The 14,740-nt window shown below is 42.2% G+C and overlaps 1 protein-coding gene and 1 long non-coding RNA gene across 4 annotated transcripts in view; both read right to left on the bottom strand.

Moving 5' to 3' along the window:
- LOC132897976 (uncharacterized) overlaps positions 1-13,825 on the bottom strand; it is a 76,082-nt gene extending 62,257 nt beyond the window's left edge. For all 3 annotated transcript variants that reach the window (XM_060939292.1, XM_060939294.1, XM_060939293.1), the window contains exon 1: positions 13,742-13,825. In XM_060939292.1, coding sequence (XP_060795275.1) covers positions 13,742-13,799 — 58 coding nt within the window. In that variant the 5' untranslated portion in view covers positions 13,800-13,825. The remainder of the gene's footprint in view (positions 1-13,741) is intronic.
- On the bottom strand, positions 8,107-9,108 carry LOC132897979 (uncharacterized). Its single transcript, XR_009656432.1, has 2 exons — positions 9,038-9,108; positions 8,107-8,828 (listed from the first exon to the last, which is right to left on the bottom strand). It is a non-coding gene; the product is annotated as an uncharacterized LOC132897979 (long non-coding RNA).
- Positions 13,826-14,740: the final 915 nt, after the last annotated feature.

The raw sequence follows: 14,740 nt of genomic DNA, 5'->3' as shown, positions 1-14,740 counted from the left end.
GAAGGCGATGTCCGATGCTGTAGTATGCTCTGGCCCCATCCCAATGCGGCGTGGCGATGTAGCTTACAGCAGGTTATGGTCGCTGAACTGCTGGCTGTCCAGGTGGTGCTCTGAAAACAGTGTGGGCTTTATAGATAATTGGGCTAATTTTGAGGGCACTGCTGGCCTGTTAGGGTGGGATGGTATCCATCCCACTCGGGAAGGTGCTGCTCTCATTTCCTGCAGCATAGGTCATAGTCTCAGAACAGGCCTAGTTAATTTCTGACAATCCAGAGCCAAGGCCAGGGAGCAGACGAACAGGCTAAACCGACTGTCTGCTAGCTGCACAGAGTCGTCACTCAGGGTCCACTACATCGAGACTGTGTCTGTTCCCCGAGCTCAACAAAAAGGTAGAAATTTTCAGAGAGTTTGTTCCAGTAACCTAATCAATATAAAATTAGATCATACTGACTGTACAGCTGCTGCCAGCACCTTTGATCTAAAGGTGGGGCTATTAAATATTAGATCTCTTACATCTAAAGTGCTAATGGTTAATGAACTCATTACTGATCAGGAGTTTAATGTACTGTGTTTAACAGAAACATGGATTAAGCCAAATGAATATATAGCATTAAATGAAGCGAATCCTCCTGGATACAGTTATATACACCAGCCTCGTCTAACTGGCAGAGGAGGAGGCGTCGCGGTTATTTATAACGATTATCTAGGTGTAACACAAAAACCTGGCTATAAATTTAATACATTTGAAGTTCTTCACACTCATATAATGTATGTAGCCTCGAAAAATAAGTCTACCCAGTTAATTCCATTGCTTATTATTTACAGGACCCCGGGGCCATATTCTGAGTTTCTTTCTGAATTTGCAGATTTTATCTCAGATCTGGTTGTTTCCTTAGACAAAGCTTTAGTTGTCGGAGATTTTAATATTCACTTCGATAACCCAGAAGACCCTTTAAAAACAGCGTTTGTGTCCATCTTAGATTCAGTCGGGATTAAGCAGAATGTCATAGGACCAACCCATAATGGTGGTCACACCCTTGATCTAATACTAACATTCAGATTAAACGTAGACAATATAGTCATACTTCCACAGTCTGAAGTTATCTCAGATCATTGTCTCATCTCATTCAATCTATGTCTGAGTAATAATATATGCACCTCACCACGCTACTGTAATAAATGTACTTTCATGTCAACTACTGCACAGAGCTTTATAAATGATCTCCCAGAGCTGTCAACTTTGATTGGGTCACTGTCAGACCCTGCAGAACTTGATCAGGCAACTGAATGCTTAGAGTCAACATTCCGCCATACTTTAGATAATGTAGCTCCTCTAAAAAGGAAAATGGTCAGAGACAAAAAATTAGCACCCTGGTATAATGATGACACTCACACATTAAAACAGACCACTCGAAAATTGGAACGTAAATGGCGTCAAACAAAATTGGTAGTGTTCAAATTAGATTGGAAGGAGAGCTTCCTGAAGTATAGAAAAGCTCTTAGTGCTGCGGGATCAACATATCTCTCCTCCCTAATAGAAGATAACAAAAATAATCCTAGATTCCTATTTAATACTGTAGCAAAATTAACCAGGAATAAGTCCACTATCAACACATGCACACCTGCAGTATGTAGTAGCAACGACTTCATGAATTTTTTAATGACAAAATTGAGAATATCCGACAAAAAATTCAAACTACTAACTTAAGGTTAGACAATGAAAGTGACCTTGTATTTAACAATATAACTGTATCAAATCATCAGTTAGAATGTTTTACTCCCCTAAAGAAACTGAATTACTTTCATTAATCTCTACATCAAAAGCCTCAACTTGCGTACTAGATCCGTTACCTACACATCTATTCAAACAGATAATGCCTGGAGTAATTGAACCGCTTCTAAAAATAATAAATTCTTCTCTTATGATTGGCTATGTACCCAAATCCTTTAAACTAGCAGTTATCAAACCCCTGATTAAAAAACCTGACCTTGATCCCTGTCAGCTGTCCAATTATTGGCCAATATCAAACCTCCCCTTTATCTCCAAGATCCTTGAAAAAGCTGTGGCACAGCAGTTATGCTCATATTTACATAGGAATAACATCCATGAAATGTATCAGTCAGGATTTAGACCTCATCATAGCACAGAGACAGCACTGGTTAAAGTAGTAAACGACCTACTGTTGGCGTCTGATCAGGGCTGTGTTTCGCTGCTTGTGTTGCTTGACCTTAGTGCAGCATTTGATACCATTGATCATTCCATTCTTCTGGATAGACTAGAAAATGTTGTGGGAGTTAAGGGAATGGCCCTCTCCTGGCTCAGGTCTTATCTAACTGATCGTTATCAGTATGTTGATATAAATGGTGATATTTCTAGACGTACCGAGGTAAAGTTTGGTGCTCCACAAGGTTCTGTCTTGGGTCTACTGCTTTTTTCTCTATATATGTTACCTCTGGGTGATATTATTCGTAAACATTGTATTAGTTTCCACTGTTATGCTGATGACACACAGTTGTATGTCTCTGCAAAACCTGATGAGAGACACCAGCTTAATAGAATTGAGGAATGTGTTAAGGACATTAGACACTGGATGCTTATTAATTTCCTTCTGCTTAACTCTGACAAGACTGAAGTACTTGTGCTAGGACCACATACAGCTAGAAGTAAGTTTTCTGATTACACAGTGACTCTGGGTGGCCTTTCTGTTTCTTCACGTGCAGCAGTAAAAGACCTCAGAGTGATTATTGACCCCAGTCTTTCATTCGAAACTCACATTGATAACATCACCCGGATAGCTTTCTTTCATCTCAGAAATATTGCAAAGATAAGAAATTTAATGTCATTGCATGATGCAGAAAAACTAGTCCATGCTTTTGTTACCTCCAGGTTGGATTATTGTAATGCCTTACTGTCTGGATGTTCTAATAAGTGCATAAACAAACTCCAGTTAGTTCAAAATGCAGCAGCAAGAGTCCTTACTAGAACTAGAAAATATGACCACATCACGCCTGTCTTATCCACACTGCATTGGCTCCCAATCAAATTTCGTATTGATTATAAAATACTACTATTGACCTTTAAAGCGCTGAGTGGTCTAGCACCACAGTACCTGAGTGAACTTCTGCTCCTCTATGACCCGCCACGCCTACTTAGATCAAAAGGTGCAGGCTATCTGCTGGTACCTCGTATAGTGAAGGCTACATCAGGGGGCAGAGCCTTTTCTTACAAAGCCCCACAGTTATGGAACAGCCTTCCAAGTAATGTTCGGGAATCAGACACAGTCTCAGCATTTAAGTCTAGGCTGAAAACATATCTGTTTAGTCAAGCCTTTTGTTAATGGTGTTTATGAGGTAAAGGAGTAGATCTGGTGGTCCTCCGACATAGAGTGTTTTGGTAAACTGGGATGTACGGATGCTGTCAGTCCCCACTCGCTTGCTCACTCGAGTTTGTTGACGGTGTAGTGGCTGGCTGCTTTATGTCCCGGGGCTCCCTCATGCCTGTGTTATCTTCTGGCTCTCTCCTTTTAGTTATGCTGTCATAGTTAGTTGCCGGAGTCCCTGCTTGTACTCGGTGCAATATGTATACTGCTCCTACTTATTCAGGTGACATTGGGCATACCTAACAACCTGTGTTTTCTTTCCCTCCCCCCCACCCCAAATCTGTCCCTCTGAGTTACATGGAGTCAACAGGAAATCTTTTGGTGGAGAGGGTGGAGACCTCGACTGGCTATCGTAGCCTGCAGGGAATCGGCCGTCAGACATCCTGTTGCATGTCCCAGACCCGGTGAAATGTAACTGAATTGTCTTGGCCAGCCCTAAGGGTCCCATCTGCATCTCATCATTGCTGAGGAGTGTGCTCCCATCACCCAATCAAGCATCCAGCCAGAGCAGGTCATGATATATTTTTTACCATATTAACATGCCATTGTTGTGTGTTATGCCTGATGTAAAGACTCTCGTCTCTGCGAGCCTACCACACAGATTTAATACTTGTCATTCTTAGGGCATACCTAACAACCTGTGTTTTCTTTCTCTCTCTCTTCCCCCCCCAATCTGTCCCTCTGAGTTACATGTTGATCCTGGGATTGAGATGCTGGCCTCTTCTGCCCCTCGGACCTGCTTGATCCATCCTGGTGCCCTGTGTCTGGTCGGAGTTTTATCGCACCGCTCCTGTGAAGGATGGCCCCATGAGGACAGTTGAGGGTTATACCTGTTAAAACTGTTAATATTATAGTCAGGCTGTCTGTTGTTGCCCAAATGAGGATGGGTTCCCTTTTGAGTCTGGTTCCTCTCGAGGTTTCTTCCTCATGTCGTCTGAGGGAGTTTTTCCTTGCCACCATCGCCCCAGGCTTGCTCATTGGGGATAGATTAGGGATAAAATTAGCTCATGTTTTAAGTCGTTCAAATTCTGTAAAGCTGCTTTGCGACAATGTTTATTGTTAAAAGCGCTATACAAATAAACTTGATTTGATTTGATTCCAAGTAGTGTTTGGGACTCAGACACAGTCTCAGTGTTTAAGTCTCGGCTGAAAACACATATTTTTAGTCAAGCCTTTTAGTCAACTGGTGTGTCCTGACATGCCTTGCCCAGGAAAACCTTGAAGACAACCGGCAAGACAACATCACCATGGCGCGTGCTCGGAGAAAGGTGGCAGCCAAGGCACTCAGTGATTCAGAACAGTTTTCTTGCCCTCACTGCGGATGTACATGCAGATCCCGCATCAGACTCCAGAGCCATCTGTGAGTCCACAACCACACATAGATGTCATCATTGGACCCGACGGGCCACCATGGATGGACAGTTACACACAGTCATTACTTCAGATCTATTTTGATTCACTGATAAACCTGAAGCCTCTGAAAAGAACTGGAATGGAGTGTAATAGGAGCCTTATTCTTCTCCTTCAAAAATAAACATTTGGGGGCGTCGTGGCTCAGGCAGATAAGGTGCCATACCATAAATCTGGGACCCGGGTTCGATTCCGACCTGAGGTCATTTCCCAATCCCTTCCTGTCTCTCTCTCCCACTCATTTCCTGTCTCTACACTGTCCTACCCAATAAAGGTGAAAAAAGCCCAAAAATATCTTTTAAAATAAATAAACATGTTTCATTTGATAATACCATACATCTGATCCACTATCTTAATACTTTCTACACTGGAGCAATGTTGAATGCATCAACTAAGAAATATAGAAATATACTAATAGATTCATAGAAATATTTACAGGGGGAATTGGGCATGTTTTTAAAATTGAAAACGTGGGAGGCATTCCAAGGTGGTGTAGTGGTTAGCACTGTCGCCTCACAGCAAGAAGGTCCTGGGTTTGAGTCCAGTGGCTGGCAAGGGCTCAAACCTTTGCGTGTTCTCCCCATGTCTGTGTGGGTTTCCTCCAAGTGCTCCGGTTTCCCTCACAGTCCAAAGACATGCAGGTTAGGCTAATTGGTGGCTCTAAATTGAACATAGGTGTGAATGGTTGTTTGTCCCCATGTGTCAGCTCTGTGATGACCTGGCGACTTGTCCAGAGTGTACCCTGCCTCTTGCCCATAGTCAGCTGAGATAGGCTCCAGCTTGCCTGCGACCCTGTAGAACAGGATAAAGTGGCTAGAGACAATGAGATGAGATGTGAATTCTCAAAAATAAAATTATGTTCCATTGTGTCAAACGCTTTATAAATGACAAGAAATAAAATAAGAGCTCTAACCCTGGTACTTTCTACACTGTGCTCTTATTTAGCATCTGCTTGTGGAACTGTATTGTAAACCTGACATTGTTTGTATCATAAGCCAAAGTTTATAGTTCATCAAATTTGGATTTTAATTTGATTCAAGTCCAAATTATTTAATCTTTGCAACAGAGTCATTTTTAGATAGGCATGAATTAAACAACAACAACAATATTCTCAGTAACTTTTGGTCAGCCGAAATTCACAGCTACCTTAAGGGGTCATAGTTCCAGAATTGAATATTAGAAATTTGAAATGAATCAGTGATGGATTATCTATATACATGGGGGAGATGCTGGCAATTTTGTTAGCACTACAGTGAGTGAAAGACGTGGGACCACTAAGAGCAGTAATATGCTCCGATTCCAGTGCTTCATTAAGCAGCTTGAAGTACAGTCAGTCAGACAGCAGGCCAGATGTTCTAATAGAGATACAACAAACACTATACAGGATTCAAATGATGGGACTGAATGTGACACTAGTTTGGACACCAGCACATATAGGACTCAAAGGAAATGAAATAGCGGATAAATGTGCAAAGGAAACCACAAGAACAAATCAAGTTGACATCAGAGTGCCCTTCAGCAAAATAGAAATGAAGACTGTAATTTAGCAAAAGTTGAAAGAAAGGTGGCAAAAACATGGGAAGAAGAGAGAACAGGAAAGTGGTTTTATGGAATTCATAGAAAATAGGTGTGATGAGAAACACAAGGAGAGAAGAAACTGTCATGACTAGGTGTCTGTGAAGATTCTCAGTCATCCAGGTCATAGTAACTGTGGGTGGTAAAAGAGAGCAACTGGACTTGCTTGAAGATTCTTGAAGACGTTTCACCTCTCATCCGATTCTGCTCATTAGGACCTTGCAAAACAGGGCTCAGAACATCCCTACAACGGTAGAGGGAAAAGAGAAGGAGCAGAATCACATCAAGAAAGCATTTCAGAACTGCGGGTATCCCAACTGGTCTTTCTTCAAGAGCAGAAAAAGGAACATAATGGACAAGGAGGATAACAGGAACAAATGCAAGAACATTATCATTCCCTACATTTCTGGTCTATCTGAGAAACTCAGGAGGATCTTCTACAAACACAACACTCCAGTACATTTCAGACCCAGTAACACCCTGAAGCAGAAACTGGTCCACCCTAAGGACAGAATAGCCAGACACAAACAGCACAACGTAGTGTATGCAATTCAGTGCAGTGAGGAATGCACGGACGTATATTAGGGAAACAAAACAACCGCTTCACAGGCTCAACACAGGAGAGCCAGTTCCTCAGGCCAGGACTCTGCTGTCTACCTTCATCTTAACAACAAAGGACACTCATTTCAGGATTGCAACGTACACATTTTAGCCAGAGAGGATCGTTGGTATGAGCGAGGCGTTAAAGAAGCCATTTTTTTGTCAACCTGGAATGGCCATCACTGAACAGAGGTGGGGGTCTAAGACATTTATCAGCCACCTACAATGCAGTCCTTGGCACACTTCCCAGACAACTGAATGCACACCCAAACCCAGCTGTTTTCAGTGACTCACAGGAGGACAGAGAGAATCAGCATTCTATTGATCACCATAACGGGCAATCCACTGATCACCCTAACAACTCTTGAGGCCGTTCACATCCAGCCCCCAGTGACCCACACCAACAGGATGACTCAACGACACTTTAGATGAGCTTTTCATCCATGACAGGATAAATACCTGATACTCCCTACTACTCAGACAGAACTGAAGAAGCCTTTCGGATGAGAGGTGAAACGTCTTCAAGAATCTTCAAGCAAGTCCAGTTGCTCTCTTTTACCACCCACTGTCATGACTAGGCTGCGTTTTGGTCATACAGGATTAAATAGCAGTTTATTTACAATAAGGAAACATAATACAGGAAGTTGTGAATTTTGCAGTCAAAAAGAAACAATAGGGGCGGCACAGTGGTGTAGTGGTTAGTGCTGTCACCTCACAGCAAGAAGGTCTGGGTTCGAGCCCCATGGCCGGCAAGGGCTTTTCTGTATGGAGTTTACATGTTGTCTGCGTGGGTTTCCTCCGGGTGCTCCGGTTTCCCCCACAGTCCAAAGACATGCAGGTTAGGTTAACTCAGGGGTGGGCAAATGTTTTGGCTCAGGGGCCACATTGACTTTTGAAATTTGCCAGGCGGGCAATTCTCCCCGTGTCCGCGTGGGTTTCCTCCGGGTGCTCCGGTTTCCCCCACAGTCCTAAGACATGCAGGTTAGGTTAACTCAGGGGTGGGCAAACGTTTTGGCTCAGGGACCACATTGACTTTTGAAATTTGCCAGGCGGGCCGGGCCAACACCAAATTCATACATATCGAACATAAACCGGAAAAGCTTTAGTGTTATTGTAAGGCCTTCACTGACAGAGACCCAAATGCAGATCAGATTGACATTTATTTTAGTTCTCAGTCAACAAAGGCAGAGCAGAAAAATGCTTGCAGTTCAATAGATTGGCACTGGATCCATCCAGAAAAGTTATACACACACACACACAAACACACACACACACAAACACACGTGACAGTAAGAAAAGTAGCACACTTAATTCTTAAATTACATCTTTGAGCTGCCAGGATGAGTAGGATGCCAGTGTATTTGTATATTTGTATCATTTTATACATACAACTAAATTGCATATCATTAAATTGAACTAAATTACATATCAGTACATATCATTTTTGTACATTTCACTGAACTCGTAGATTTACACCTGAGTGTTTTTTTTAACCATCCACTTCCAGCCTGCCAGTACAACCAACCACCATTAGTAGGAGAGGTACCACACCATTCCAAAATGTTTGCAGTTCAACAGTTTGAGTACCACACCATGCCAACATGTTTGCAGTTCAGTGGTTTGGCACTGGATCCATCCAGCCCACAAAATCAAACAAAACAGCTCAAGAAAGCAAAAAACTCCAAACTGGTTTTCAGGTTCAAAGTCACTCACTGAAATATTTCCAGTCCTCAAAAAATCAAAACACAGGTTCCAAACAGGTTTTCATATTCCAAAAGGCCACTCATAGATCAGAATAACCTCCACAGGCAAAAGTCCAGGAACAGATATAAGCAGAAGCAAGGTCAGCTGCTCATAATACACCTATAATAGCAGACAGGGACATAAATGAGGGGCGGAGCAGACACCCAAAAGCACACGGTACTTAAAAACAAACACCAGCACTACAGCAGCCACCCACAACAACCAAAATTACTAAGAGTTATACTTTTTATATTATGTCTGTAAACACGTGACTACCATCTTATTACAGCTCCAACATAGTTTTAAAATGAGAAAGTGTTAATACTCACATTCACTCCGCAACCGCTGAGCTGTATTCGTCTGTTCTTGCACTGACTGGTTGTTAGCATAATTAGCATGCTTGGAGGAAAAGTGCCATTTGATGTTATATTCCTTTAAAACTGCAACGGTTTCTTTGCAAATAAGGCATACAGCCTTTGATCGGACTTCAGTAAAAAAAATATTTAGTTGTCCATTCTTTATTGAACACCCTGCACTCACTGTCCACTTTTCTTTTTTTAGGACCACTCATTGTAAAGTTTTATCCTGTGTTCTCGAGATCACCAGTGGCACAGGCACCAGAATGACTTCCATGGCACGCGCTGCACCACTCTGCAAATGTAATCTCGCGTGAATACGACTGACTGGAAAGACGGATCTCTAGAACACCTGTCTACGTGATAACACTGACGCTTATAGTTTATAGATCTGCTCAATCGTGCTTATATGATTGTCTTCCGCGGGCCAGATTAAAAACACCAACGGGCCAGATGTGGCCCGCGGGCCATAGTTTGCCCACCTCTGGGTTAACTGGTGACTCTAAATTGACCGTAGGTGTGAATGTGAGTGTGAATGGTTGTCTGTGTCTATGTGTCAGCCCTGTGATGACCTGGCGACTTGTCCAGGGTGTACCCCGGCTTTTGCCCGTAGTCAGCTGGGATAGGCTCCAGCTTGCCTGCGACCCTGTAGAACAGGATAAAGCGGCTAGAGATAATGAGATGAGAAGAAACAATAGAACATGTTTTGATTTACTGTCCAAAATACGAAACAGTGAGAAGGGAACTGAGACTGAACCTTGAAAAACTTAAGTTAAATTTGGATTTGCAGGACCTTTTACAAAGAAGCTCTTGAGAGAAAAGTTATTTATTTTTGGTTCAGTATTTCAGAAGAGTGAAATTGATGGAGAGAATTTATTATTATTATTATCATCTCATCTCATTATCCCTAGCCGCTTTATCCTTCTACAGGGTCGCAGGCAAGCTGGAGCCTATCCCAGCTGACTACGGGCGAAAGGCGGGGTACACCCTGGACAAGTCGCCAGGTCATCACAGGGCTGACACATAGACACAGACAACCATTCACACTCACATTCACACCTACAGTCAATTTAGAGTCACCAGTTAACCTAACCTGCATGTCTTTGGACTGTGGGGGAAACCGGAACACCCGGAGGAAACCCACGCGGACACAGGGAGAACATGCAAACTCCACACAGAAAGGCCCTCGCTGTCCACGGGGCTTGAACCTGGACCTTCTTGCTGTGAGGCGACAGCGCTAACCACTACACCACCACATATTATTTTTAAGACAAGATAGAGCCCGATCCACATTCCATACCAGTTGGTGGCGGTATTGCACCAAAACGTTGTTTGCCAACCGCCATAAAACCCCAAGAAGAAGAAGCTACCTATAAGGTCCTTTGAATCCAGACTCACTCGCTTTAGTTACGCATCAGCTTCCTTGTTTGTTAGGGTTTTGCTGGGATTCGAACCCGGTTCGCTGGTGTGATAATCCAGCAAACCCCCACTAGGCCACCAGGGGGGATGACTCAAGTGCAGAGGCGTGAGGCAAAAGTAGAGTAGCAAAAAACAGTTTATTTACAATATGTACAATCCAAAAGGTATAGTCCAAAAACGCTCAGAAGATATAAGGGAAAAAAATAAAAAAATCCAAAAGTTCAAAGTCAATACAGAAGCCAAAAAACTAGAAAAGAAGAGGCAAAAATACCAATGCTCAGAAGATCCAAAAAACAGCAAATACCAAGTCCAAAAAGAAAAGCAAAGTACAAACCACAAAGACAAAGGCAAGGAACACGGAACAGAGGTAACTGGAGTTAAACATAACAGCACAAAGACTCCGTGACAAGAGGACTGAACTGAGGGGGTATAAGTACACAAACTAATTAAGGAACAGGGCGGGGCAGGAAACAGGCAATCAAGACAAACACAAAACACAGAACACAGTGGCGAGGCCAAAACAAACATGACAAGAAAAAGGGAATAACAGCGGCCTCTAGAGGCCAAAACAGTCCCAGTCCTAACACTTGTTAAAGTCTTAACTCTTTTTTTTCTTTTTCCTTTTCAGGAAAAATAAAACAGGGTGCCCACTCACACCTGATTGTCATCCCATTGATTAAAAACACCTGACTCTAATTTCACCTTCAAATTAACTGCTAATCCTAGAGGTTCACATACTTTTGCCACTCACAGATATGTAATACTGGATCATTTTCCTCAATAAATAAATGACCAAGTATAATATTTTTGTTTCATTTATCTACTTTTAAGCCACACAGTTATGGAACAGCCTTCCAAGTAGTGTTCGGGACTCAGACACAGTCTCAGTGTTTAAGTCTCGGCTGAAAAAGCATCTTTTTAGTCAAGCCTTTTAGTCAACCCCCCCCCACACACACACACACACACCGGCTCATTCAGGTTTGTTAATGGTGTAGTGGCTGGCTGCTTTATGTCCCAGGGCACCCTCACATCTGCGTTACCTTCTGGCTCTCCCTTTTTGTTATGCTGTCATAGTTCGTCTTGCCGGAGTCCGTGCTTGCACTCAGCACAAAATGTATACTGTTCTTAATCAGTACACAACATTGGGCATACCTAACAACCTGTATTCTCTATCTCTCTTCCCTCCACTCTCTCCCCCTGTCTGTCTCTCTGTCGAGTTACATGTCAGTCATGAAACACCAGTGGTGCTGACCTCTTCTGCTCTTTGGACCTGACTGATCTTTCCTGATGCCCTATGTCTGGCTGGATTTTCATCACATCACTCCTGTGGAGGATGGCCCCATATGGACATTTCCTCTGAGTTACATGTCGGTCCTGGGATCAAGATGCTGACCTCTTCTGCTCCTTGGACCTGCCCGATTCATCCTGGTGCCCTGTGTCTGGTTGGAGTCTCATCGCATCGCTCCTGTGGAGGGCGGCCCCATGTGGACAGTTGGGGGTCACGCCTGGAGGATGCTCTGGACTCTTGCAGTGGTGCTTTTGTGGCTGGGGACTGCAGTTAACTTGCTGACTTTAGGACTGCAGTTGACTTGCTGACTTTGGGACTGCGGTTGTCGTGAACGGTTTTGCGCTTTTTCCTTGCCACCGTCGCCACAGACTTGCTCATTGGGGATAGATTAGGGATAAAATTACCTCATATTTTAAGTCGTTCAAATTCTGTAAAGCTGCTTTGCAACAATGTTTATTGTTAAAAGCGCTATACAAATAAACTTGACTTGACTTGACTTGACAGTTGAGAGTCGCACTTGGAAGATGGCTCTGGACACTTACAGTTTTGCTATGATGGCTGAGGACTACAATCACCATGATCACTTTAGGACTGCAGTTATCATGTTCAGTTTTGCACTCAAGTGTCCATCAATGAACAGTTTATAACTTCAACAAAATAGACTTCATGTTAAACTATGATGCTTTTCCTGGTTACACAGTTGTACTTTGTGACTCTATAGGACACAGTTACAGAAGCAAGTTATTTATAATCATGCTATCTGTAATCACCCAAATAAGGATGGGTTCCCTTTTGAGTCTAGTTCCTCTTGAGGTTTCTTCCTCCTGTCATCTGAGGGAGTTTTTCCTCACCATCATCACTTCAGGCTTGCTCATCAGGGATAAATAAATTTATTAGGGATACATTCATTAGTTCATATGTTTAAAGTTTTTATTTTTCTGGAAAGCTGCTTTGCGATAATATCTGTTGTTAAAAACACAATACAAATAAACTAATTTGACTTGACTTCATGTCTATTTCCAGACTCTTCATTACTATGGTTTCATTTTTCTGCATTATTAAAAGAAATTGAAGAATTGTATAAACATATTTTTTAAAATATCTATTCTATTGCAGGCGGCACGGTGGTGTAGTGGTTAGCGCTGTCGCCTCACAGCAAGAAGGTCTGGGTTCGAGCCCCGTGGCTGGCGAGGGCCTTTCTGTGTGGAGTTTACATGTTCTCCCCATGTCTGCATGGGTTTTGTCCGGGTGCTCTGGTTTCCCCCAAAGACATGCAGGTTAGGTTAACTGGTGACTCTAAATTGACCGTAGGTGTGAGTGTGAATGGTTGTCTGTGTCTATGTGTCAGCCCTGTGATGACCTGGCGACTTGTCCAGGGTGTGCCCTGCCTCTTGCCCATAGTCAGCTGGGAAAGGCTCCAGCTTGCCTGCGACCCTGTAGGACAGGATAAAGCGGCTAGAGATAATGAGATGAGATCTATTCTATTGCATTTCTGTGATCAAAAATCCTCCTTCATGTAACACATTTTCATATGCAAATGATAATGACAATTCAATTAATATGCAAATTAGTCTAAGACATCAACTAGTGTCTTTTAGATACGTGTTGCATCTTGTATCGTGTACAGAAGTGGCGCAGCTACAGTTCCACAAAAAAAAAGTTGCTGCATGAACCACACCCATGTCTCTTTTTTTTGTTTGTTTTTTAACGAATGCCACAGTACATTTGTGTTGGATTTATTGATTTAGCAATTAGAAATGTATTTTCTTCATGATTCTGCTTGACTGGCAGTTTTACAGCCAAACTATTATTTCTAGATCCTCAATTCTGTATTTTGTTTTCAGAGTTGAAGCAGACGTGGGGGGAAAACATTCTCACTTCAATAAAAATCCCATACTGCATTTCAGCTCCATATACAGTAAGTCAAAGTGAATTCACACACTGACAAGCAGAATAATGTTTTACATTACCCTTACAGATGACCACCGACAGCAACAGATAAAAATAACTCAGTAGAGCGGTCTCCATGTCTGCGAAGGTGAAACCTGCTGTTCTACTTTCACTTTCACTTTTCAGATCATGTGAGTATGACTAGCTCTGTGGGAATGAGCTCATCTGCATGTTTTCCAATACAAATGTTTGTATTGTTCATAATCTTTTATAATTTTTTGTAAACTCACTGAATTTAAAATCATCTTAAAATCCATATTTAGCTCTGTGAAATGGGACTTTCCTTACTATGCTCTGACTTATGGTTAGCATATGGTTATATAACTGTATTATAGACCTGATGTGTACGATCTAAAATTTAAGTTTATATTTCAATTAAGTTCTATTTCAATTCAATTCAGTGAAATATGAATTTGAAAAAAAGTTTGACAGGCGTAAAAAGACGTACCTTTTGATCAGGATAAATTCATAAATACCTAAAGGGTCCTGCAAATATGGATTAACCAGAGCAGTAGGAAAAAACTAAACAAAACTACAGTACAGTACAGTACACCCGGCTGCAGCCTAGAGAATGAGGCAGGGCACATGTACAGTGCCTTGCAAAAGCATTCATCCCCCTTGGTGTTTGTCCTGTTTTGTCGCATTATAAGCTGGAATTAAAATGGATTTTTGGAGGGTTAGCACCATTTGATTTATACAACATGCCTACCACTTTAAAGGTGCACACTGTTTTATTGTGACACAAACAATAATTAAAGGACATACACAGAACCTTTATTTTTAAATACATTTCTGAATGGATAGTATCTCCATCCTTGACTCTTTTATGCTGCATAAATGGGAATAAAAACTATATATTTTTTGAGAGTTAAAATCAACTGCAAAGTTGGCATTTGAGCTGCCCCGCTGAGCCAGCCAGCCCTGAGCGCGTAATGTCACAGCAGGAATCGGTTTTAAGGCCGAGGCCTTTGACAGTTACAGACCAAAGTCATATAAATAATTTATGGTGAAAATAAGAA

Source organism: Neoarius graeffei, chromosome 14 (assembly GCF_027579695.1).
Source record: "Neoarius graeffei isolate fNeoGra1 chromosome 14, fNeoGra1.pri, whole genome shotgun sequence".
Lineage (NCBI taxonomy): Eukaryota > Metazoa > Chordata > Actinopteri > Siluriformes > Ariidae > Neoarius > Neoarius graeffei.
The sequence above is the reverse complement of the archived record's forward strand: the minus strand, read 5'-3'. Positions and strand labels throughout refer to the sequence as shown.